Source organism: Acomys russatus, chromosome 11 (assembly GCF_903995435.1).
Source record: "Acomys russatus chromosome 11, mAcoRus1.1, whole genome shotgun sequence".
In the NCBI taxonomy this organism is placed as follows: Eukaryota; Metazoa; Chordata; class Mammalia; order Rodentia; family Muridae; genus Acomys; species Acomys russatus.
In genome coordinates this window covers 57609224-57636078 of record NC_067147.1, presented here as the reverse complement: position 1 = coordinate 57636078, position 26855 = coordinate 57609224, and the positions used below count along the sequence as shown (strand labels likewise).

General features: G+C 47.9%; 1 protein-coding gene across 1 annotated transcript in view; it reads left to right on the top strand.

Annotated features, from left to right (window-relative positions):
• The window catches only part of Rnf8 (ring finger protein 8), a 29603-nt gene extending 6714 nt beyond the window's left edge, over positions 1–22889 (top strand). Inside the window, exons 3-8 of the mRNA XM_051153398.1 lie at positions 7317–8060; positions 10044–10106; positions 12898–12987; positions 15760–15867; positions 16909–17113; positions 22627–22889. Coding sequence (XP_051009355.1) covers positions 7317–8060; positions 10044–10106; positions 12898–12987; positions 15760–15867; positions 16909–17113; positions 22627–22643 — 1227 coding nt within the window. The 3' untranslated portion in view covers positions 22644–22889. The remainder of the gene's footprint in view (positions 1–7316; positions 8061–10043; positions 10107–12897; positions 12988–15759; positions 15868–16908; positions 17114–22626) is intronic.
• The last annotated feature ends 3966 nt before the right edge of the window (positions 22890–26855 follow it).

Genomic DNA, 26855 nt, shown 5'->3' with positions numbered 1-26855 from the left:
TTTGGCGAACCAAGTTGGGGTAGAAGTTGCACAAATCTGGCCAGAACTTAAGTAGAATCTAAACTTAAACAGGAAGCCGTTTCTTAGTTCTGTTTCTTAAGAGAGCCATTCCAGTCTCTAAGGCAGGAGTTCACAGCCTCCTGATTAGACCTTTGAAGAGGCTGGCTGCAGAATGCTACAAACCCCAGAGAGGCAGTTCTTTTAGGAAGCCCTTGCGGAGGGGGGCGGGGGCTCTTTTATTTACATGAGCTTCTCAAGTCAGACCTGCCAGCCAAGGAAGGGAGCTAAAGCCCTTTGAGAAGGCCCTGTTGCCAGGTGGAACATGCTTCAGGGCAGAGGCAGAGGCAGGAACTCTGTGAATTCGAAAGTCCTGGACAGCCAGGGCTCTATGTAACAAAGAAACCCCATTTGGGGGTGGGGGAGAGAGAGAGAGAGAGAAGGGGCTCTTGCTGGCCTGACTTGTAAAGCAAGGAGCAAGCACCTGTGGACCAGGTAATCTTCCCCCAGCTTCTCTTCTAGACCAGTTCCGATGCTTGAGCTTCTCAGGCGTCTTTGGCTCCTGCTTCCAGGGAGAGAGGCTTTTTGCCTCCCTCACTGGGTACTGACCCCTCTCCCTCTCTGGGAAGTTACTTGGTTCACAAATGTTTGCTCCTCTGAAAGTAAAGTCGGGCTGGAGAGATGGCTGAGAGGTTAAAAGCATTGGCTGCTCTTCCAAAGGTCCTGAGTTCAATTCCCAGCAACCACATGGTGGCTCACAACCATCTACAATGAGATTTGATACTCTCTTCTGGTGTACATGCAGGCAAAACACTGTGTATATATGATAAATAAACAAATCTTTTTAAAAAAAATGACACCAAGCCTTTACACACCACCCCGTCCCCAAGACAGGGTTTCTCTGTCTTATCTTGGCTGTCCTGGGATTCAAGTGATCCACCTGCCTCTGCCTCCCGAGTGTTGGGATTACAGGTCTGCACCACCACACCTGACATGCCTTTGGACTTTTATAATGCCGTTTTAAATGGCTTAAGGAAAAAGATTACAAATACTGCCATGTTGATAACCATTATATTGGTATTAATGATGACTTTTTGTTTCTTTTTAAAACAGGGCCTTAAAAGATTTAGGAAATTTAGAAAATTTCTTGTTCGCAGAATTTTAGGGAATAATTTGATTTTTCACAGCCACAGCAAGGGTCTTTTGTGTTTTGATGTCTCCTGTAGCTGTTTGTCCAACTGTAACTGAATCATGAGCATTTGTTTCTATGTCTGCAGTAGTTTTGGTACATTCATGAGGTGCAGATCTTGCCCTCAGGGGTCTAACAGCCCTTTCAAATTCAACATTAGCATTCTGAAAATTAGAGACCGAAATAGATTTTCTCTACCATTTGGATCTGATACTGTTCTACTCAGAGGTCTAGTTAATAATCTGTAAAAAGTCAGTGAAAGATTCATTTCAACCTTGGGTTGTCTTCATAAATGATTTAGTTTGTCCCTGTTATTCAACCCTGTCCCAAGCACTTAAGGCTACTGTATAGCATTGTTGTAGGACAGTATCAAAGGGTAATCTGTATTCTTAATTCAGAATACGGACCTTCACCTAGTAACTGATCTTTAACAATATCAGTGCCTGGGGGGCTGGGGAGGTGGCTCAGAGGTTAAGAACAATGGCTGCTCTTCCAGAGGTCCTGAGTTCAATTCCCAGCAAAGATGGTGGCTCACAGCCATCTATAAGTGATCTGATGCCCTCTTCGGGCATACAGGTGTACATGCAGGCAGAACACTGTATACATAATAAATAAAAATCTCAAAAAAGATTCTTTAAAAAAAAAATTTTTTTAAATGATCCCAGCACTCAGGAGGCAAAGGTAGGTGGATCTCTTTGAGTTCAAGGCCAGCCTGGTCTACAAAGAGAGTTCAGAACAACCAAGGCTCTGAGAAGTACCTGAACTCAACTGGTACCCTGTCTCGAGCCTCCACCCCCAAAATGATAAAAGGCCAAACTTAAAATTACAGTTAGATGGTGTTGAGATTGAGGGGTCATTAGATACTGAGACAGATGTCCCAAAATTCCTGACATCCAGCCTGGCCACTTCAAAAGGTATCTACACAGCTCCTAGGGATTGAGTCATTGCTGCAAGTAAAACAAAATCTAAAATGGCTTAAATGTGTAAGACCGGAAGGACAAATATGATAATTAAGGCCATCCGTGGCTAATGTGGCTGTGACTTTATGGTGGAGAGATCTGTTGTTTCAGTGGGAGGCACAGATCACCATTCCTCCAATTTCAGGGACAAGCCATAAAGCCGGGGACATTCCTGACTTTATGGTCAAACGACTGTCCAAGTTGTTCATAAAGAGCACAAGAAAAGCTGGTCCTCCAATTCTCTATGGGGAGGACACTGCTGACAATACCAATGGCCTTTCCACCAAGGTGGTTGACTGACCAACCTATTTGCATAGAACAATGGCCCATAACAAAAGAAAAATTACAAGCACTAGGACAGCTGATCCAAGAGCAGTTGGAGGCTCTACATTTAGAAATGTCCACCAGTCCTTGGAATTCTCCTGTATTTGTCAACTAAAAAGAAAGCTGGCAAATAGAGGCTGTTGACAGATCTCAGTGATCAACACAGCCATTTAGCCTGTGGCCTCTTCACAGCCTGGAACCCTTGCCTTGCTCTACCTAAGGAATCGTCTACTATAGTAACTGATTTGAAAGATTGCTTCTTCCCCATTCCTTTATGAGACAAGATAGAAAAAGATTTGCTTCCACAGTGCTCACATTTTATCTTTCTGTGTCAACCAAAAAGGACCAGTGGAGGGTCTTGCCACAAGGAGTGTTAAGCAGTTCTACTTTTTATGCCAAAGTTTTGTGCAATAGCCATTAGGAGTAATTTGTACTTAATTTCCTCAATCCATAATTTACCGTTACATGGGTCATATCTTACTGCCTGATTCAGACACAAGTGCCTTAGAAAAATGTTTGATTAAGTACAGAGAAGTTTACCTTGCTGGGGCTCCCTCTGCGAGTGGAGTTCAGGTACTTGTGAGGCGCTCTGTGTGTGCTGGAAACTGAGCAGTGTGCGTGTGGTGCTTTAACTCATGAGCCATCTCTCCAGCCCTATTTTCCTTCCATTTTTCATTTATTTATTTACTTATTTAATTTTTTGAGACACGGTTCCTTTGTGTAGCCTTACCTGTCCTAGAATTAGCTCTGTAGATCAAGCTGGCCTTGATCTGCCTGCCTCTGCCTCCTGAGTGCACCATCACTACCCAGCTAAAATTTCCTTTCCTCCACCCCCCCCCCCGACATGGTATAAGATTTATTGTAGAAGCAGGGGAGAGAAGGAAAGTGGGGGGCCCAGGGGGGCAGAGAGCAGAGAGACAGAAAGAGCACGCTTCCTTTTCTTAACACCTAATGGTTGTTCAGGTGTAATATGCAGAAGTACAGCCACAGCCACCTGTTCTCTTTCCAGAGTGTAGCAGTTCTGTGTGCTGCAGGCAGTTAGGTTGTTAACAGCCTCGAGTGACTGGTACCACAAAGGGAATGTCTGAAATAGAGCTTTGGCTCCTTTTCCAGGAACTAGACCACATTTGTGGGGAAGCTGGCCCCTTTGAAAGGTGGCTGTGTGAGATCCTGGGACTCCACTGTAGCTTCTGGAGGACAGCTGTGACTGGGGGTGGAGGGGGGTGTTCAGAGAGAGAGCTTCCTGCACTGAACTGCTTCCCTTCCCTCACCTTCCTTTCAGAACACCCCCTACACACATGTGCACCCCCACTTTTAAAATCAACCTGTTTAACCGTTGTGTTCTCAAAAACATTTTACTTTGAATAAAGGGTTTTCTGCTTTAATTTTTCTTTTTTTAGATTTCTTTATTACTGTATTATTTACATGTGTGTGTTGTATGCACATTTGTGTGCAGGTGCTTGAGGCTAGAAGAGAGATTTGGATTCTTCAGAGCTGGAGTTACAGGCAGCTGTGAGATGCCCCATGTGGCTGTTGGGAGTTGGGCTAGGGTTCTCTGGAAAAGGAGCAAGCCCTTTGAATTGCTGAGCCATCTCTTCAGTCTCCTTTAAGTAAAATGTAAAGTCATTGGTCTAGTGGGAAATTTACAAAGCCCAGGAACTAGGGAGCACCTAGAGTGCAAATATACAAGCACCCGGCGTATAATGGAAGCTGTCTATGGAAAAGGGGACTTTTTGTCTTGTTTTCGAGACATGGCTGGCCTCAAACTCACGGAGATCCACCTGCCTCTGCCTCCCTAGTGTTGGGATTAAAGGTGTGCTGAAGACTTAAAAAAAAAAAAACAAAACAAAAAACCCGGAGTCTTGTTGTGTAGACCAGGCTAGCCTTAAATTCATCTGCTGCTTGGTGACTTCTGCCTTTGCTATAGCACCTGCCACCCCAAATCTGTGAGTGCATTTTGTGTGGCTGAGTCTCGCTGCCTGGGTGATCCGTCTTCAGGTGTGCAACAACCAGTGACACTGACTTCTGTTCCCTAGTTCAGCTTTTATGTGGCATACTTTATTTTTTGTCTTGTTTTATGTGTATGCGTGCTCTGTCTGCATGTATGTCTGTACACTACATGCATGCAGTGCCTGTGGAAGCCAGAAGAGGGAAACAAATTCCCTGAAACTGCAATTACAGATGGTTGTAAGCCACCGTGTGTGTGTGTGTGTGTGTGTGTGTGTGTGTGTGTGTGTGTGTGTTCGTGCCTACACACATATATGTATTTACATATGTGTGTATATATGTGTAACGCATGTGGTCTTAGTCTCCCTGATCCGTGAGTTCACACTCAGCCTGTCCTCAAAGTCAAGCTAAAAGCCCTGCCAGTATCTTGATAGCTAGCTCTAAAGCCTATTGTAGGGCTTGTCATCTCCATTTAGCTAACCCACATCCACATGGTTCTCTTTACTATGCCGTAGGATTCTAAACTTGTGTCCTTATGTTGTTTTTTTCTCCTGCAGATAGTTGCTACAAGCTATTCTCATAAAAATCTTGGGTGTCTTTACCTGGTATGTCAGCTATGGTTTTATTGCTGTGGAGAGACACCATGACAATGGCAACTCTTTTTTTTTTTTTTTTTTCAAATTTAATTAATTTACTCAGATTACATCTCAGTTGTTGTCCCATCCCTTGTATCCACCCATTCCTCCCTCCCTCCCGCTTTCACCCTATTTCCCCCCCCCATGTCTGTGACCAAGTGGGACCTCCTCCCCCACTATATGGTCATAGGCTATCAAATCTCTGAGTGCCACCACGGGGAAGTGTTCAAATATGGGGCACCAGAGTTTACGTCCAAGTCAGTCCCCCCTCTCCACTCAACTATGGAGAATGTCTTGTCCGTTGACTAGATCTGAGAAGGGGTTCGATGTTCACTGCAAGTATTGTCCTAGCTTGGTGCAGTCGTTTGAGCAGAGCCCCTGGGCCCAGATCCGCCTGTCATGATGTTCTTCTTGTAGGTTTCTAGGACCCTCTGGATCCTTTTATTTCCCCATTCTCCCGTACTTCTCTCACATAGAGCCCCAATAGGATGTCTATACAACTATCCCAATGTCCTGGTAAGTGAAGAGTTTCATGTGATGTGCCCCTTGGGCTAGTGTCCAATTATAGATGAGTATATACCATGTAAGTCTTTCTGCTTCTGGGTTAACTCACTCAGTATGATCACTTCTAGTTCCATCCATTTGTCCACAAATTTCAGGATTTCCTTGTTTTTTATACCTGAGTAGTATTCCATAGTGTAAATGTACCACAGTTTCTTTATCTATTCTTCGACTGAGGGACATTTAGGTTGTTTCCAGGTTCTGGCTATTATGAATAAGGCTGCTATGAACATGGTTGGGCATATGTCCTTGTTGTGTGGTGGAGCATCTTCTGGGTATATTCCAAGGAGCGGAATAGGACTGTGGCAACTCTTATAAAGGAAAACATTTAACTGAGGCTGGCTCACAGTTTCCAAGGTTTAGTCCATTATCATCACGGCAGGAAGCATGGCAGCGTGCAGGCAGACATGGTGCCGGAGGAGCCAAGAGTTCCACATCTTGATCTGCAGACAGCAGAAGGAGACTGTGTCACACTGGGTGTGCCTTGAGCATAGGAGACTTCAAAGTCCACCCCCACAGTGACACACTTCCTCCAACGAGGCCACACCTAATAGTGCTGCTCCCTATGGGCCAAGCATTGGAACATGTGAGTCTGGGGGCATTCCTACTCAGCCCACCACACCTGATAAGATGTTAGACACAGAAAGGAAGTGGCCTGTCAGTTGTGCTATGGTCTAAGTACCTCACACATGTTGCATTCTCACAGGGATCACCAGAAAGATTATCATCTATATAGACGCAGGACCCAACCCAAAAAGCAAACAGGAAGCCAGCCCAGTGCCACTGAACTGCTGGATGGTAGACACATTGCAGACCTGGCAGTCTGATCCAAGACTTGTGTTCTTTTTCATCTCCGGTGTTGAGGATTGAACCAGCTCTTCGTGTGCTTTTTCTTCAGAGCTCAGCCCTCTCCCACCTATGCTCTTAACAATGTAATTTCATTAAAGCAAGACGAGAGCAAAGATTCGTGACACTTGAGTGCTGTGTAATGCATTTTACAGTGTGAGATAGATACCAGACTTCATCATCGTATAGACAAAGCTGGGACACAGCGAAGCAAAGCTGCTAAAGCCTTGCAATTAATATGCCCAAGGTGTTGAATTTGCTCTGTGAGCTCAAGACCAGAGCTCAACTCTATTCGCTGCACTCTGATAGTGTACATGGCTGGCTGCTGGTGTCACTTGGGTAAGGTTCCACCTGCACTTTGATTCCCCCAGTACAAAATATTGGTGTTGTACTTTAGTTTTTGTACGCTGGAGGGGGCTTTGTTTGTTCAGTGTTGAGGGCCCACGTGCAGAGCATGGGTGACTCCTGGCTGGCCTACCTTGTGGTTCACTGTAAGGTAACGCTTCCTTCCCTAGGAGCTTTGTCTCCGCTCTTGAACCATTGCCTGGCGTGTAGGTCAATAGGAGTGATTGAGTTTCGGTGCTGTTTAGTGCGTTCCCTGTGTTTTGAGCAAGGTGATTCTTGCCTGTTACGTAGACGGTTCTCTGTGGAGGTATGAATGTGAAATATAGGTAGGAAGCCAAAGCGCTGTGTGCACAGTGCGCTTTCTAGAGATGGTGGTTTATGAACCTTTCACTTCTGTTTGGTCTCAAGGGTTTTCCTTTTGAAAAAGCAGAAGGTTTTGCAGCAGCAAGAGAGAAATTCCATTAAGAGGAGGAAAATCATGAGCTTATTTTGTTTTTCTTTCTTTTTCCCCAGAGTCTGAATGGTGTTTGGCTGAACAGAGAGCGCCTGGCACCATTACAGGCTTACTGCCTCCGTAAGGGAGACCATGTCCAGCTTGGAGTGCCGCTGGGCGGCCGGGAGAACGCGGAGTACCAGTACGAAGCTGTTGAGGAGGACTGCGGGGGTGGGGCTCCCTGCCTTGCCCCCGAGAATGACCAGACAGGGGAAAAGAGCAAAGGGTTGAGAACGAAAAGGAAATTGAGTTTGGACGGACTGGAGAGTCGTACAGCCGAAGGCCCCTCAGACCTCAGATGCAAAGTAGTGACTGAAGGCTCCTGTAAACCCAGTGAGCCAGCCACGTCACACGAGAAAGGTGAAGCAGCGAGTCAGCCCTTGGGATATCTGTGTCCTAAGGTGACTTCTCTTGAGGCAAGTGAGAAGACCACCGGGACTCACACTTCCTCTGCTCCTCCGAAGGTCATTGAGGTCTATCCTAAGAGGCAGAAGGCCTCCCGCCCGTCAGCATCCCAGAGCAGCTTGGAGTTGTTTAAGGTGACTATGTCCAGGATTCTGAAGCTGAAAACGCAGATGCACGAAAAGCAGGTAGCCGTTCTGAATGTGAAGAGGCAGACCCGGAAGGGGCGCTCCAAGAGAGTCGCGAGGATGGAGAAGGAGCTGCAAGACTTACAGTCTCAGCTGTATGCCGAGCAGGCTCAGCAGCAAGCAAGAGTGGAGCAGCTGGAGAAGACTTTCCAGGAAGAGGAACATCACCTCCAGGTAGCACAGGGGTTGTAAGCAAGGGTGCCCGCAGGTGGGCAGGCGCCTGTGAGCTTCTGGCTAGAGTCGTCTCTGAAGCAGGCACTGAGTGCTAAGCGTGGGAGACACAGCGGGGGCAGAAAGTCTGGTGGAGTTTGGGAAGGATTACGATCAGGAGCCAGGAAGGATGCCAGGAAACCATAGTGTCCTCAGGACTTCTGTGCTCTTTGTAGTCAAAACCAGGTCACGGCCCAGAGCAGGTGCAGCAGCTAGTTGCTCTGTCCTTGTACACGACAGCTGCTTGATTAACTCTAGCTGACTTGCAGTGGGCATGGGTGGTGCAGACAGTGGTTTTGTTCCTGTCTTAGTCAGCCAGAATGCCATGGGGAGGCACACAATGGGCTGAATGATAAGGCACCATCATTTTCCTAGAAGCTAAAAGAAACATCTGGGGCCTGGAGAGATGGCTCAGTGGTTAAGGGCACTGACGGCTCTTCCAGAGGTCCTGAGTTCAGTTCCCAGCAATCACATGGTGGCTCACAACCATCTATTCTGGGATCTGATGCCCTCTTCTGGCCTGCAGGTGTACTTGTAGACAGAGCACTCATACATAAAATAAGTCCTTAAAAAGAAAGGAAGGAGGGAAGATCTAAGAGGTATGGAGTTTAGACCAAATGTGTTCTCATCTTCAAATCATTTGCTTAGATGACAAGCTCTTACGTTAAGTGCCAGACTGGAGCTGATCATGGGCCTGCTTAAATGTCAGTTCCCACGTGGTAGGAACCACACAGTTCCCGCACCAGGTGTTCAGATAATGGCGAATGTCAGCAATTCCCTTTTGTTGACTTAAAACCAAAAAGGACCAGTCACAGCTAAAGTGCAAAGGTGGTTTTATCTTCCTTGGATCCCTCTGGGCAAGGCACAGCCTGTAGTGGCATTGGCTTATTTCTGAAGAGTTTTTACTTTTCATTCTTGTCTCTGCTGTCTCCTTAGCTGGTAGGATTAGTGAAAGCCATGGATTACACGGGTGTCTTGGGGCATGAGGGGTGGTGTGCAGAGCTTCTGCTTCCTTTGCCCAGCCCAGACTGCTGTGAATGACAGAGCAGGGATCTGCTATTTACTGTGTCTCACCTTCACCGAGCACCTTCTCTTTAAAGGATAGTGTGTCAGGCGGGATGGTGCCTGAGCTTAACAGTCACGACTGTTCTGTTAGGGCAGACACAGTGTTTACACGTGTCTTGAGGTCACACACACATGGCTTTGACAAGCACATCGTACTTTGTGCTAGCTGCCCGCGGCCCTCAGTGTAGCCTGGCCTGCTCCAGAAGCCATCCAGCCCCAGCTCCGTGCTTTATGTTTGGAGTACCCAAATTGCCTGACATGTTTTTGGAATTCTGCATGGTATAAAATGCTTAATGTTCTTTTAATGGCTAAGTAATTTATCTTGTTGAGGCAAGATATGCTCTTCATTAGCACGTTGGAAAAATGATTTTCAGGGTGGTGCACTAAATTATGAATGAGTTGAACCCCCCCCCCAACAGGTATTAAGGCAGCAAGAACACAGGCTGTGTGGCCTTAGATAGTGCCGGCTGGAATGCAGAGGGAAGCCAGGGAGGCTCAGGCAAGGGCAGAGAATGGCTTGCAGAGGGACGGAACTTGGAAGTGTTGTGGGGGCCAGTCTGTGGGTTGTGTTTGGGTTTAGATGTTTGTTGGCTCTGTTTTCAGATTTCATCCATTTGAGTATCATGACATTGGTAATAAAAGAAGCTTAGACTGTCACCCTGTTGTTTTCAGAGCCATTCAGCTGGTGCCTTTACACTGACAGTCCTGAGGTTTGCAGTAGTTGAGCAAATAGCACTGCTCAGTCCTTTGCTGACACCAGTTTGAAGTACAGTGAGGGGTTTTGCCCCTGCCTGTGTTGTTCCTGTCATAACTGCTTGTTGCAGGATTGTCTTCTCTTCCCCTTGGCAGCAGGGAGACCTCCATTTTGTTTTGGCTTTTCAGGGTTTGGAGAAAGAGCAAGGAGAAGAGGACCTGAAGCAGCAGCTGGTCCAGGCTCTGCAGGAGGTAACCCAATCTCCTACCCCAGAGGCCGTGGCAGCTGGGGGCGGGAACAGGCAGGCATCACTGGCCACTAGCCACCTCTGCTCCGTGTTGTCTCCATTCTGCAGACAGAACAGGTGCCAGGTGCTCACACCATCGGGCAGGAGACTCGGAGCCTCCCAGATGCACACCAGATGTCAGCAGGAGACATCTGTCTTCAAGCAGCAGCTGTCTGGTGATGACAGAACAGCCTGAGAAATTCAGAGCTCTCTGGAATAGGGGCTCTACTTCCAGAGTAGTAACGGCAGGGGAGGGGAGATGTTAGCGCTGCCTCCGGCCTTGGGGCCTGGAAGGGCCTTTGTACCTCACGATCCCTGCACTGTGGCATCCAGAAACCACTCCAGAATGTTCCAATCAAGCAGTTTAAGTCAGCTTGAGAATGAACAGTCTAAAGCAAAACCATCCACTTAACAGTGGTGCCACTTACAGCCTCAGGTCACCTAAAAGACCGTTTGTGATTTATGTCATTGAGCTTAGCACTGCTTTTGCTTGGCCACCTATTATGTGCTCTTTTTATATTTGGATTTTATTTTCTGAGCTTATCTACTCTATAGGGTAAAAGGGTAGGCATTGTTCCCATTTGAGTATTTAAATACATTTTTATTTAGTGTGTGTGTGTGTGTGTGTGTGTGTGTGTATGTGTATGTACACACAAGCGTTGGCCAAGTTTGGTTGCCAGCACTCTTTAGATACCTCACAGATCCTGTACTCCAGCTGCAGAAATCTGGATGCCCTCTTCAGGCTTCCCAGGGCACTTGTACACGTGTGGCTTATACAAACACTAAATAAAAATAAAAACCTCTTTTAAAATAAACAAACACAGGGCTGGGAAGATGGCTCAGTGGTTTAGACCACTGGCTGCTCTTCCAGAGGTCCTGAATTCAATTCTCAGCAACCACATGGTGGCTCACAACCATCTATAATGAGATCTAATGCCCTCTTCTGGTCTGCAGGTGTACATGCAGGCAGAGCACTGTATACATAATAAATAAATCTTTAAAGTAAATAAATAAATAAACAAATACATTTAAAAATAATTGTGTTTACTGGAGTGGATGCTCATGTGTGAGTGTTGTGAAGGACAGCTTCCAGGAGTTGTTCCCTCCTCCATATGGGTCCAGGAATCAAACTCGGGTTGCCAGGCTTGCACACAGTGCCTTTACCCCAGTCCACCTCGCTGACCTCCTTCTGAGTGCTTTCAAACTAATACTTGGATGTTTTGAAACTGGTCAGAGAAGAGTCAGGCTGCCGTGCAGAAGGCCTGGGATTCACTGTGGTCCCTTGTAGCTCCACTACCTCACCTGCTCTAACACATGTGTATGAGGCCCTGCAGTCATCAATCTGGTGTGTGATGTCATACTTCGTTGCTCTCATGCTTGACAGACATGCCACTCTGTGCTGATGTGCCTGATCCCCCTGACGAACTTCTCCCTCCAGACTGATAGAACTTATACATACACAAGGATTTAGCGTCCTTTTTTTGTTTTGTTTTGTTTTGTTTTTTTTCAAGACAGGGCTTCTCTTGTAGCCCTGGCTATCCTGGATTTTGTAGACCAGGCTGGCCTTGAACTCACAGAGATCAGCCTGTCTCTGCCTCCCAAGTGCTGGGATTAAAGGCGTGCACCACCACGCCTGGCTGATTTAGCACTCTTTTCTGACTGCTTTTCATGCTTGTTGCTCTCTTAACAACACTGGTAGGAGGAGGCTCATGTGTTTCTTTTTGTAGAAGAAATGGTTAGCTGGATGGTGGTGGTGCACAACTTTAGGCCCAGCACTTGGCAGGCAAGGGCTGGTGCATCTCTGGGTTTGAGGCCAGCCTGTTTGGCAGAGAAGGTTCCAGGACAGCCAGGGCTGCACAGAGAAGCTCCGTTTTGGGGGAAAAAGGCAGACCCAGGCTTCTGATGTTACTCTGTCAGGTGACCACACATCCCCTAAAGTGAGAGTTTAGGAGATTGTGAGCTACCTGCCGTGGGTGCTGGGAACCAGACTTGGGTCCACTGGCAGAACAGCATGCTGCTTTTAAGATTTATTTATTATATATACATTGTTTCATCTGCATGTACACCTGCTCGCCAGAAGAGGGCACCAGATCCCAGTATAGATGGTTGTGAGCCACCATGTGGTTGCTGGGAATTGAACTCAGGACCTCAGGAAGAGCAGTCAGTAATCTTAACCTCTGAGCCATCTCTCCAGTGCCACAGCATGCTGCTCTTAAATGCTGAGCCGTCTCTTTGGTCCCTAGATTTGTTTCTTAAATATTTACAGAGAAAAACCTTACTCTACCCTTTAAAAAGGACTCAGGGTGAGATTCTTCAGAATACCCTCGTTGCATGGGAGGACTCAGAATTTGCTTGCTCTCTCCCTTTTTTTCTTTCCTCTCTTTCCTTCCTTATATCCTCTGTGTTGTTAGGTCTTCATGCACACTAAGCATGTGGCCTGTAACTGAGTCATATCTCAACCCACAGATTGTTTCATAGATGTAGAACCTGTTGACATTTGGGTGTGAGGAGCTAGTCAAAGTGAAACAGCTGCTGGCACTTGAGCAGCTTGTTAGAAGGCTCCAAAGGACTAACCGATTTTGGCCTCTCTCCCCTATCCTGATCCATCCATCCTGAATGAGAGAAGGGCTGTTTTTGAAATTGTCATCACTGGTCCCTAAACTAAAGTCACTGACCAGAGGGAGGAAGCAAAGAGGTGTGGCTACCAAGAGGGTTGTTGTGCATTCATCCTCATGGCTCTCCTGCTGTTTCTGCAGCACCGGGCTCTAATGGAAGAACTAAATCGAAGCAAGAAGGACTTTGAGAAAATTATTCAAGCCAAGAACAAAGAATTGGAGCAGACCAAGGTACTGGATAGAAGGTGGAGGCTTAGTAGTTCAGCATGCGCAAGGGTGCATGGTTGCTATGTTTAATAAAGATGGCTCCTCCAGCTGGGTGTGATGACACACGCCTTTAATCCCAGCACTTGGGAGGCAGAGGCAGGTGGATTGCTTGAGTTCGAGGGCAGCCTGGTCTACAAAGTGAGTCCAGGACAGCCAAGGCTACACAGAGAAACCCTGTCTTTAAAAAAATAAAAATAAATAAATAAATAAATAAAATAAAAAAAATTAAAAAAGATGGCTCCTCCTTACCTCAGGGAGATGATCTATCCAGTCTTTGACCCTATAGACACTCACTGTCAGACAGCACCTATTTATTCCCTTCCTTGTTCAGAAGCTAACCACTGGGAAGGAGGCGTGCACCCTGCATTCTAGCCTTTGTCTGTGGGGATTCCCTTTTGGGATCTGTCTCCCCATCAGATTGGTAGAATTCTTAAATTATAAGCAATGAACCCAAATGCCTCCCAAGGCCAGAGTAGTACTAAAAGCGAGAGAAGAGGAGCCCTGGAGGGCTGTGAGGGCCGTGCTGCTTCCCAGCTCCTTTCCCAGAAGGCAGCTCTTCTCTCTGCAGTCAGTAGCCACCCAGAAATGGCAGTCCAGTCTTGTCAGATCCAATTTTTTTTCACAATAGGCAAAAACCCAGATGTTAAATGAAATGCCCCAAATTTAAAATATTGTCAACAAGTTTTTCTTAAGCGTGTATGATCATTTACGAGGAGTCCTGATGTTTTAGTGTATGTACAAGTTCAGGTCCATAGGTTCCAGCTTGTAACCTGAAATGAGTGTCGAGTCAGGCTGCATCACCCTGCTCCAGGTTCAGAAGTGGAGCTGAGTACAGAAAGGAAGAGGCGTTCTCCTCAGAGATTTGATGTCCCTGGCCATGGTTTAAATCAGTACCTTTTGGGGCGGGGAATGGTGCTAGGGCTGGACCAGGCCCCTAGGCATCCTGGGCAAGCTCTCTGCCACTGAGCTACAACCTTTAAGTACATTGTGTTTGTTTTCTGAGACAGCATTTTACTATATAGCCCTGGGGGCCAGTCATCTACTTAGCAAATGCTAGGATTGCTGTCATATACCCACCTGACTCCAACAATTTTTTTCTTTCTTTCTTTTCTTCTTTTCCTTTCCTTTCCTTTTTTTAATTTTTTTTTTTTATTTTTTTAAGGCGTGATCTCATAGTCCAGGCTGGCCCCAAACTTACTATGTAGCCAAAAATGACCTTGAATCATTTTCTTTCAAAATAATTTATTATTATTTATACGAGTATTTACTTTGCACATGTACACATGTGTGTATAGTACCTGAAGAGGCCAGAAGATGATGTTGGGTCCCGTGGAAGTGGCGTTATAGGCAGTTGTAAGCTTCCATGTGGGTATTAAAAATTGAAGTTGGAGCCAGGCGTGGTGGCGCACGCTTTTAATCCCAGCACTAGGGAGGCAGAGGCAGGTGGATCGCTGTGAGTTCAAGGCCAGCCTGGTCTACAAAGCGAGTCCAGGACAGCCAAGGCTACACAGAGAAACTGTCTCGGGGAAAAAAAAAACCCCAACAACAACAAGAATTGAACTTGGATCCTTTGGAAGAGCAGCCAGTGCTGTTAGCCACTGAGCCACTCTCCAGCCCATCCCCACCTCTATTTTGAACTCCTGGTTTTCGACACAGGGCTTCCCTGTTTGTAGCCCTGGCTCTCCTTTATTTTAAACTCTCAATCCTCCTGTTTTCAACTCCAAGTTGCTGTCACTTTGCTTTACCATAGATTTTGAAACCCAGGAACTTAAATATTTTTCTCAGTAGGATGGAGAGATGGCTCAGTGGTTAAGAACACTTATTGCTTTTCCAGAGGACTCAGGTTCAAGTGTCGGCACCCCATATGGTAGCTCACAACCATCTGTAACTCCAGTTTCAGGCACCTGGGGATGTATCCCTCCACCAGTGTGTGTACGTGGTGCACAGTCATGTGTGCAGACAAAACACCCATATACATAAAACAAAAATAAGTCTAAGAAGAAAAGACAAAATGAACCCGACTGCTTAGATGTATTTTGAGTGTGTTTTCCTCCCTGTCTTGGGCTCCTGTTGCTTCCTTTTTGGGGGATGATGACATAACTAACCTACAGCTTGACTGTGGGGAAAGCAGGGGGACAGACGGGAATACTTCTCTCTAGCCATGTCTCAGAGGAATCTAGGTGTCCTCCTTCTGTCAAGAGACAGCTGCTGACAATGCTAGGAACTGCGCCCTCAGCCACGCCCCTGCCCTGTGTGCTCTTACCCTGTCCTAGGAAGTTTCTATTACTCTGGTTGCAACTTGCTGGTGTGCCCCACCCTCCGCCCTGGTTTTAGTTCATCCAGTTGGCTGCAGTTGCAACACTCTTAGCTGGTAAACAATGTTAACTGCTCGCTGATAAACAGTGTTAATTCGTTTTTCAAAGTTTTGCAGGCTAGGAGGTCCTGGAGGGTCCTGGCAGTGGTGGGTGTGGTCTGGCGAGTCAGGGTTTTGTCTCACAGATGATGTGAGAAGAGCAGCCTTCATCCTAGGCCACCTCAGGGCTTCACCCTTCATGTGCTACACTGCAGCTTAGCTTGAGCTAGCGCTCTGTGTTAGGGGCCGCTCCTAGGGAAGGGTGGCCTGCAGGGAGAGCCGCGGGCAGCTGTGCTGGATGCTGCCCTGTGCAGCTAAGCTTGCTGTCATCCTGTCATTCTGGTGGGTTTCCCCAGGTGACAGGTGGGGTTGTGTCTTTGCAGGAGGAGAAGGACAAGGTCCAGGCACAGAAGGAGGAAGTTCTCAGCCACATGAAGGACGTGCTGGAGAATGAGCTCCAGTGTATTATCTGCTCGGAGTACTTCATCGAGTTAAGTATGAGCAGGGCTCGCCCCGCCCCTCGTGCCGCGACAGGGAACCATTCTGAAGAAAGTTTTGTTCAGAAACTAGAGCTGTTTGCTTTCAAGGTGATGTCTGAAGACAGCCACTTCTCATTACGACATGCAGTCCTCACTGCATTTTCCTTCTTACATATGTACGTAGCACACTCGCCATTTCAGCTGCAATGAAAGCCACACAGCATTGGGATTTTGACGTACTGGACTAAAGCCGCCCACTAGTGCTGTCCTTTCTTTGCTGCAGATGGGCACGTGCTCAGAGTGGGCTTGTGTGGCCTTTGAAGCAGGTAGTGGATGCCATTGACTGTGTGGTCACTGTAGGTATTCAGGGCCAGAGTGAATGTATTTCAGGCCTTGGAGGGTCCTTTTGAAAATGAAATACTGCAGCAGGGCAGTGGTGGCGCACGCCTTTAGTCCCAGCAGATACGGGTGGATGGCTCTGAGTTCGAGGCCAGCCTGGTCTACATGTGTAGACCTACACAGAGAAACCCTGTCTCAAAAAACCAAAACAGAAAGAAAATGAAGCACCTGCCTCCTAGTACTGTCTGTTACTTTGCCGTAGTATGGCACCAGCTCTCTGCGTTTTCAGTAATTCCTACCACTTGTAGCCAGTTCATTTCATGCTAAGTGTTAAGCTCATGAGTCAAATGGCAGGCTTTTAGATGCCTTTGGAAAGGAAAATGCATGTACATAGGGTTCCTGTTTTGAGGCCCTCCCTAGGGAGGTGGCTGTGTCTGCCTTCTGCGGAATCTTGGGAAGGCCAATGTCTGCCTGAGCACTGGACTCTGGCTGCAGGTTGTTGTTTTCGACCTAGTTTTGTCTGGAGATTTTGTGCTGTGGAGAAACAGCGTTGCTTAGGACTGTGGGAGCCGGTAGAGGAAGGTGAGGCGGGAACGGCTAGTGGGGGAGTCAACCCAGAGCGGCTTTGTGAGGTGGAACCTTGGAGATTTGCTCCTGTTGTGCCTTGAGAAAGTAGGAGTAGCAAGTCATTGTTGTGTTCCCTTCCCGTTGCAGGCTGTCACCCTGAACTGTGCCCACAGTTTCTGCTCCTTCTGTATCAAGGAGTGGATGAAACGGAAGGTAGAGTGTCCCATCTGTCGGAAGGATATTGAGTCCACAACCCACTCCCTGGTTCTGGACAACTGCATTAACAAGATGGTGGACAGTCTCAGCTCAGAAATGAGAGAACGAAGATGTGTCCTTATTAGGGAACGAAAAGGTGAGTGGGTTTGAGAACTCAACTCCTCAACAAAGGACTTCGTTATTTCTGAACCGCGTCAGGTGTTTTTAGGGGGGAAAGGGGGGGAAAGAGTTTAGTAAATGATTTTTGAATTAAGGACAGGCGGGCAGAAGACGTGGGAGTGTAAAGGGAGTTCAGATAACCGCATAGGGAAGGGACTGAGTGAGAGCAGCCTCCGCTGTGTGAGCACCCAAGAGGACTGAGTGAGAGCAGCCTCCGCTGTGTGAGCACCCAAGAGGACTGAGTGAGAGCAGCCTCCGCTGTGTGAGCACCCAAGAGGTAGGAAGCTTAAATGTGTATGCCCTGCTCCTGGATGGCACTAAACAGGGAGGCAGAGGCAGGCAGATCTCTGTGAGTTCGAGGGCAGCCATGGCTACACAGAGAAGGAAAGAAAAAAAAGGCCGTGACTAGAAAACAGACAGCAGATGGTTTGTCATATGGACCACCAGGTGGTGCTGTTGCTGAAGGTAGCTTGGTTCTGCCACTTGAGTTGATCAGATATAGATAGGATGCCTGCAAGCGAGATTCAGGACTCGGAGAATATCTGTGGAAACAAATGTACAAGCTCTGTAAGAGCCATGCTTAGGCCTCAGGTGTAGCTCAGCATAGTATGCATAAGGCCCTGGGTTCGGTCTCCAGTGCTGTCCCGCCCCGTCGTTTCACCCCCTTACACGTATACACAGTTATGTCTGACGAACTGTAAGTGTATTCCTGCTCTTCTGTCCTTGGGTCCCGGTGGGTTTAATAACACATCCTCCAGGCAGGGGGCTTTAGATGAAAACATTGGGGTAGGGATGGCAGTGTCCCTGCCAGGTTGCTCCTTTGTAGTAAAAGTCCAGTCATTTATGTCAGTGGTTCTCAGCCTTCCTAATGCTGCACCCTTTAAAACAGGCTCCTCCTGTTGTGGTGAGCCACACCCATCAAATTATTTTGTTACTACTGCATAATGAATTTTGCTACTATCGGAAACATAATGCAAATATCTGTTTGCTGCTGGTCTTTGGGGGGTTGTGGCCCACAGGTTGAGCACCACTGATGTAAGGGACCATGCCATGCTTAGGGCTGCAGAGAGCCACTCCTCTTGATGCTGTTGCAGTAGAAGACTCAGCGTAAAACAAGGAAGCTGCTGCTCTTGAGTAGGAAGCATTGCTCACCCACAGAGACCCATTGTGCAAAAGACAGTGGGTGGCTGTCATGTTCCGTCTCCGTCACTACCTTCTGGGGATTGGAAATTAACGAGGAGCTGCCGTCTGTAGTGGTGTCCCCTGACTACAGTATGTGAGGCTTGGTTATATCCCTAAGGTCAGAGATGCTGGGCAGCCTAAGAGACCAAGTGCATTAACAGGGGTCTGGGGCTCTCTTCATTGCTGTCTTCTCTCCTAGCCCTTCTACAGCTGTCAGCTGGCTCAAGCAGGGATGGGAGTCTGCTGCTGGCTCAGACCCCGCCATGGTGGGAACCGGGCAGGCAGCAGGCTCATCACAGAACTGGGTGGTGCAGATGCTGAGCAGGAAGTGTGCCTTAGCCAGTCACTGTCCAGGAATACCTCCTAAACCTGGGACGGAAGTGTCTTGTTTGTTGCTTTCCTGATACTTGCCGAGTTTAGAGCCTCCACAAATTTTACCTCTGCCCTTGGTTCCAGCCCCCAGTGCCCTCCAGTTCCACCTTGTCATTCCACAGGAACACCACACCAGCCCTGGGTGGAGAGAGACATCTTGCGGTGCTCTCACACTCACTGTCTGCTGGAGTTCCACAGCAGGGTGCTGGACAGCTTCTGTGGAAGGACCACCCAGGCTAGTCTGGGCAGGCAGATGGGAGAGGATACTGTAGCGAAGTGATATTTGGGCCAAGCCTTTTGCCTTCCTGGATACTTGTTTTCCAAGGCACATGAGTTTCAGAAAAGCCAAGACTGGGAGAGGTCTCCTGGTGGAAGAGAAGCCCTGCTTTTGTCAGCCTGGGAACCAGATGGCTCAGGATCAGGTTCTGACCTTTGACCTGCAATATGTTGTCTTCTCATCAGTCCACTCACAGCTGAAGACTGTAGAAGAGCCATGCCCCAAGTTCACCTCCATCTCCTCTTAGAGTCACTTATATAGATTGCATACCCCTGTCCTGCTCCCCTTCTCTGCAGAGGCTAAATGGGCCACCCCTGGACAGCAGCTCCCTGGGCCTCTCTGGACAGCAGCTCCCTGTTGCATCACAGCTCCCACTACTTCCAGCAGTTACCACAGCAAATGCTGCTCGGAGACTTTCTCTAGACAAGGCAGAGCTCTGAGACTTGACTTAGGCAAAGGTGTGCCAGAGCCACCAGCATCTCTGTTGGGCTGCAGTTTGGGGCTAAGAGAAAATTCTAGATGAAATGCCAGCTCTCTTGGAGTGCTCGGCTGCCATTTGAGAGCTGGCTTATTCTTTAGTGCATGGGAATTTTTAAAAAGAACTTAGGATCTGGGGTTGAAGAGATGGCTCAGTGGTCAAGAGCACTTTCTGCTCTTCTAGAGGACCTGTGTTCAGTTCCCAGCACCCACTGGTGGCTCACAGCTGTCTGTAACCCCAGTCCAAAGGGATCTGGCTCCTCCTTTTGGTTGCCTCAGGGACCAGGCTTGCACATGGTGTGCATACATATATGTAGGCAAAACACCCATACACAGAAGAAAACAGCAAACCGAATTTTAAAAGGACATAGGCTCTGGAAACTAGCAAGCATTTGGTTGCTTCTCATACGGGTGCCCTGTGCTCTCCAAGAGCAGGGTCTTCCTCAGCCTCCCTGACTGGTGGGTGTCTTCAAGGTCTAGGCCCCAGTGGGAGTAAGCACCTCCTGACTGATTGGCTATTGAGTTCTTATAGACTCTGAAGCCTGGGATGGGTGGGTTAAGGAAGCGAGCCTTGCAGCTGGGGCAGTGGGGAGGGTTAAGGAAGCGAGCCTTGCAGCTGGGGCAGTGTGGGGGGGGTTAAGGAAGCGTGCCTTGCAGCTGGGGCAGTGGGGGGGGGGGTTAAGGAAGCGAGCCTTGCAGCTGGGGCAGTGGGGAGGGGGGGTTAAGGAAGCGAGCCTTGCAACTGGGGCAGGTAACAAACATTCAAGCCAGGCATTGGCTCAGGGCTTACTGTGGCAGAGTAACAGCTACATAGGCACCTTCTGAAGGAAAAAATTTGAAATTCCTGTAGGGAGCTGGGAAGGGGAGGAATTCTGTCAGATACACCCACCCCTCCTTATTTCTTCTGTTCTCATTAAATTACAAATTAACAAGTATGTTTACACTTTGATTTCCCCAGCAATTCCTCCTCCTCCTTTTTTTCTCCTGTTTTTATGGTGGTTGTGGTTGTAGGGTGGATGTGAGAGTCTTACCCTGTAGGCCAGCCTGGAACTCACAGCTGTCCTTCCCTTGAGCCTCCCAGGTGTTGGGATCTGAGGCTTGAGCCCCTGAGCACAGCGTGTCTGAAATGAAAGAAGCAGGGCTGGAGACATGCACAGGAAGTGGGCAGTGTGCGTGTGTGCGTTTGTGTGTGTGTGTGTTCTCAACTCTGGCTTCTTCAGATTGCATTCCCCCATTCCCTTGCTATTGTAAAACTAGAGTGAAGCTCCTAAGAGGGAAGGCATTGTGAATCTGTGAACAGTGCTGTTCTGGAGTTGGTGGTCTCTAGGAACATCCACCTGGCCTGTGACTGATGTATTTAGCTGAGAGGAAGGTGGTCCAGAGCAACTGAAAGGGCCCTGGACACTGAAGATGCCTCTCTGCTCCCCTGGAATTCTCTCTGATGTTGCCCATCTCCTTTCTTGGAAGATAGCCCTGAAAGGACTTGCTTGGCGCAGGTGGCAGTCAGGTGGATCTAGTAAATAACACACCCAGAGAAAACTGTAGTTGGCAGCCACTTCCTGGACGCACTCAGCCTGACCTCAGAGACTGTTGTTTACACTAAGGCCGCTGTAGTGTTTGTCTGTAGGGCTCTGTTTGCCTAAGGGAAAATGGCTCAGCAAGGTTGCACTCCTTGAATGTGTAGCACCACAGTCAAATGATTTGTTTGTTTGTTTACTTATTGAGACAGGGCCTGCTCCTTATACCAAGCTAACCTCAAACTCAGAGTTCCTTCTGCCTCCGCCTCCTGAGTGCCACCAAGCCCAGCCGTAAGGTTCTGATTTTTAAAGATTTATCTTTTGCAGAATCATTACAGGATAAGAATGAACAGTTTCTTCATTACTGCTCCCCTTTTTTCCTTTTCTTTGACTTTAAGATTTATTTATTTATTTACTTATTTATTTATTGTGTATACAGTGCTCTGCCTGCATGTACATCTGCAGGTCAGAAGAGGGCAACAGATCACATTATAGATGGTTGTGAGCCACCATGTGGTTGCTGGGAATTGAACTCAGGACCTTTGGAAGAGCAGGCAGTGCTCTTAACCTCTAAACAATTGTGCTGGTCCTCTCCCCCCCTCCTTTTTTTTTTTAGATCTTGTTTTTTATTTTTCTTTTCCTCATTAAAATAAGAGATTTCCTCTGTTTAATGTGTTTCCCTTTTCATCTTTAACCAACAACTCAGGATACAGTTTGAATGACAGCAAGGGTGGGGGATGGGGAAGTGCATAGAAGCACGAGGGCTCACTTAAAAGCTGGGCCTGGCCAGGTGTGGTGGGGAGGCAGAGGCAGGTGAATCTCTGTGAGTTCAAGGCTAGCCTGGTCTACGGAGCAAGTCCAAGGACAGCCAAGGCTACATAGAGAGACCCTGTCTCAAAAAAAACAAATCAAAACAGCTTTGGGGTAGTGGAAACAGGCATGTCCTTGAGACTTGCTGGGAACTTCCTCAGTGAGCCTCAGGTCACAGTGAACTGTCTCAAAGACAGCTGAGGAAGGACACCCACAGTTGACTGGTCTCCACACTCACTCTCACGGACATATGTGCTCACCTGCATGCTACACACCCATGGGAGTGCGTTCACAGGGAAGTGACAGGCATCACAGGAACTGTTGAAGACAGGCCTGTCCTTTTGGTGGTGTCAGTCTGGGACTGATTGGACTGCATGAACTAGTGACCCAGGAACCTCAGACTTCTTACTAGTCTGTAGTCCTTGTGAGAGAGGCTGCCTTCAGCCTGGAGGGACAAAAGCTGTTCTCTGACTTAGTGATCTGTAGAGAAATGTCTGTGCCATGTCCACCCAAGAAAATGTCCCCCAGGTGAGAAGAGTGGCCTTTCCCAGTACTGTCAGTACTCGTCACCTCACATTTAAATATACGCTGTGCACGGTGCAGTGCTGCAGAGTCAGGGACTCCTGAGCCTGTCGTGTCGTGAAGGTGAAGACTTGCTGCTGGAGCTTGCTTGGGCAGCGCCATCAGCCCACAGCCCAGCTTCCACGAGGACCAAGCTTCAGCAGTGACATGAGCTGGCTTATGTTCTCCCTCTCCTCTGGTTGTGGAGAACCGGCGAAGGTGGCTAAGATGGAGGGAGGTGTAAGGGGACGAGACACGGGCTCCTCCCTCACACAGCTGTCTTTCTCTCCAAAGCAAAGAGAGTGTCATGAAGGTCATGCTCCAAGGACATGTGAGAGACTCTAGGGGCATGGCCACTCGGAGTGGACTAGAGGGCTTCCTGGACATCATCTGGGAAGCCATGTGCTGCAGAGACTGCCGGGAAAACCTGCGTCGCTGGCCTTGCTGACACTATCGTCCAAAGCACCATTGGACTCCCGCCCTGACTGCTTCATTACAAGCTAAATGACTTGAGTTCTGTTGTTCCTTAATCTGTTGATTGGTTTTGATACCTCATACACCCTGTTGACATTGTCTTGGACAGTGGGGTGTACCCCATGGCTGCCTTGAAGGTAGCCTGCATTTTGAGAGTCTGATTTATCTTTTTATGAAAATAAGATGTCATTTCTTGGAAATAAAATGTAAAACCTGCCATTTGCTCATCTGGGCTTCAGTGTGTTTACCTGCCTTTGCTTCCCGCTACCAGACAGTCTCCCGGGTAAACACTGACAGCTCATAGCCTGTGGCTGGGAGGGAGACAGTCCATGGTAGACTGCCAGCAGGCGTCAGCCCAGGAGCTCAGCTCACGGTCACACCAGCTTTTGGTATTCTATTTTCATTCTGTGGCGGGGTCAGGTCACAGCTCTCCTTGTTTGGGGAGTTCCTTCATCTGCCATTCAGAGGATGTTTCCAGCTGTCTTTTCCTCAGTTTCATGGGTAAGCAATGATTTAATGAGAACTTGACGCACCTATCCTCTTTATTTAAAAGCTGTCTCTTAGTTTATCCCAACACTTGGGAGGCAGAGGCAGATGGAGCTGAGTTCAAAGCCAGCCTGGTCTACAAAGCAAGTCCAAGACAGCCAAGGCACAGAGAAACCCTGTCTCAAAAAACAACAACAACAAACAAACAAAACAAAACAAAACAAACCTGTCTCTTTTTTTGCCCTGCCGTTTTTCTCCATACATCTTTCTTTAAAACCCGTTTGAGCTGGGGCGTGGTGGTGCACGCCTTTAATCCCAGCACTCAGGAGGTAGAGGCAGGTGGATCTCTGTGAGTTTGAGGCCAGCCTGGTCTACAAAGTGGGTCCAGGACAGCCAGGGCTGTACAGAGAAACCCTGTCTCGGAAAAAGAAAAGGAAAAAAAAAAAAAGAGAGAGAGAGAGAGAAAAGAAAAAGAATAAACATGTGGGATTATTCATGTAAAGGACCCACACACACCCCAGCAATCCCTCTGAAGTGTTCGGCCAGTGAGAGCTCCAACTCTAAGGCCTAGCCAGGTGTGAGGTGCCAGCTGTGGCTATGGGGTGGGTGCGGTGTGGTGTCATGTGTCTGAATTCTAAGAAATGTAAAGAAACATTCTTGGGCTGGAGAGATGGCTCAGAGGTTAAGACCACTGGTTGCTCTTCCAGAAGTCCTGAGTTCAATTCCCAGCAACCACATGGTGGCCCACAACCATCTATGGTGAGATCTGGTACTCTCTTCTGACACACAGGCATACATACGTACAGGCAGAACAGTGTATACATAATAAATAGATCTTTAAAAAAAAAAAAAAAAGAAGAAAGGGGCTGGAGAGATGGCTCAGCGGATAAGTAGATATTTAAAAAAGAAAAAGAAAAACATTCTGGCTTTAGGCTCCTGCAAGTGGGAGGGGGGAGGGCGTTTACATAAATTTACAAAGTTTATGTATCTGAGATAAGACCAGAGTCTGACTGAGCAATAGCAAGCAGGAAATAATTTGTGGAGACTACCTGAGCTCTGGTAACCTATCATGGGCGAGGAGTGGGGCATGGGGCGGGGAATGGCCTGTGGGTGCTGTCAACGGTGAAACTACATGGGCATCGCTCAGAGGCCCAACCTGTCGCTGTGATGGACAGGCTTTCCTGACTACAGAGCTGGCTGAGCAAGACAGCTCATTATTTGTCAACCACAAGGCCATATCTTCTTCAGAGAAAACACCCACTCCTACTGCAGCTCCCATTTGCAAAATAAATACAAAGAAATTTCAGCAAAATAAGTTTTTTTTTCTCTCTCTCTCTCTCTGAATGGAGCTTAACAGTGTTCAGAACAAGGCTCTGGCCTGCTGCTGTCAGTGGCAGCATCCCACTCAGGTGAGGTCCCGCATCTCTAACAAGGCTACAACTGTTGCTCGTCTTCTTAGGTTCTTCTTATACGAAGACCACAATGGAAGGTAGAGGTCCTCTTAATTTCTGTACCAAATGCTAATCCTGGCATTTATCAGAGGCCTGCCAGATAAACATCTCAGCATCCCTGGGGCCAACCCCATGCTTCTGGCTTATCCTCAAGTGAGGAGTGGACAGTCTGCTTACAGAGTGAGCCTGTGAAAAGCCAATGAGCAGCTGGAGAGAGCTGAGCTGCAGTTATGGTGACCCATGGACCTATGTGCCATGGTGACTGTAGCTATGGGATAGCCGGGCACTCCCCAGAGGAGAAAAAAGTAGTGAAGAGAGAAGCTGCAACCAGTGAGGGGATTCGAGGGCTCTTTTTCTTTACTTCCAATCAGAAAAACAATAAGCACCCAGGCGGTCTGTTCGCTGAGATGAGGGGAGGGCAGGGTGATCTAAGGCCTCTCACTCAATGCAGAGCGCCTCCGGTAGCAAAGCTGGCTGCACGGCTGCTTAGGATTCTAAACAATCCCTCTTCACCCAGCTTCTCGGCCTGGAAGGGCCACACCGCTGACTCCACTGAGACACTTCACCTGAGGGCTAACATGTCCGTTTATTTGTTTGTTTGTTTGTTTACTTGGCTTTTCCAGACAGGGTTTCTCTGTGTAGCCTTGACTCTCCTGACTCACTCTGTAGACCAGGCTGGCCTTGAACTCACAGCAATCCGCCTGTCTCTGCCTCCCGAGTGCTAGGATTAAAAGCGTGCACCACCCGCCCAGCTAACATGTCCTTTTCTAGGTAAGCAAGATACAGACGATGTTTAGTATCAGCCATCTCTCTGGGCAAAAACCACTCTGAGGGGAAAATGGACATTTGGGTTAGTTTTTGTGTTTTCTGAAGCTAGAACATTTTGCTTGGCATAATGGCACACGCCTTTAATCCCAGCACTCCAGAGGCAGAGGCAGGCGGATCTGAGTTCAAGGCCAGCTTGGTCTACATAGTTCCAGGCCATTTAGAGCTACAAAGTGAGACCCTATTTAAAAACAAAACAAACACCCCCCACAAACAAACAAACAAACAAACAAACAAACCAAAACAACGTTCTGGCTTCTGAGTAGTGCAACAATAGTTATTATAATAATAATTCAGGCCTCATGTTGTAGTAATTTAGAGATGGGGACCCACTTGGAGCTGGGGTAGCCAAGGCTCACAGAGGTTGGAATGACACGACCAAGGACACACAGTTATAATCAGTAGGACTGGGATCCAAACGCAGCACTCTAGCCTGAAGTTTGCTTTCATTCATTCTTTGTCTGCTGCATGCTGCATGGCTTGCTCCTGGAAACCTGACAGGGGAAGGGGTGGCGTGGAAATGAAATACGCGCACACGCACACACGCATGCACACACAAAGGCTGGGGTCAGGTGGGCTGTGCTCTGCGGATAGAGGCTTTACCTACTATGAAACCAGAAACTTGACAGCGTATTACACACAGCACAAGGAAGAGAGGCTAGTTGGTAAAAGGCTTCCTCTGGAGGGAGGGAGGGAGCCGCCATTCCAGAGCTCACTAGGGGAAGGTGTTGCGGTTTCCATGGCACTGAGGCTTTGTGGTCCCTGACATGGCTGTGCTCATGTCGACAGCACATATTCGCTCAGGCCTTCCTCCGCACACAACTGTAGCATGCTCGAGGGATGTAGTGTTTAGAAAGGAAAAAGAGTAAAGTCGTGAATGGTCAGTCCACATGACTGGCCTCTGTAGATGGAATTCCAGCTCGAGCCAAGGTATTCAAGTGTCTTTTGTCTGATGACACAGGCACAAAACAAAGGTGTTGACCTGTTTAAGAGTAAAAAGGTTTGGGGCTGGAGAGATGGCTCAGTGGTTAAGAGCACTCTAAACTCCGTGGTTTCATAAGTCCACGCAGATATGGGCACATGCACCTACCATAAGATACTTTAAAAAAAAGGCGGGGGGATTATGAGATTTGAGGCAACCAGGATTTCTGTCAGAAGCAGACAGAAGCTTGAGCTGCTGGTGCACCCCATCAAATGTGTATCTGTAATCTTCAAAGAGAATTGCCATGTGTGGACTTTAAAAATACAGACTCTGCAGGGGCTAGAGAGATGGCTTCACAGTTGGCT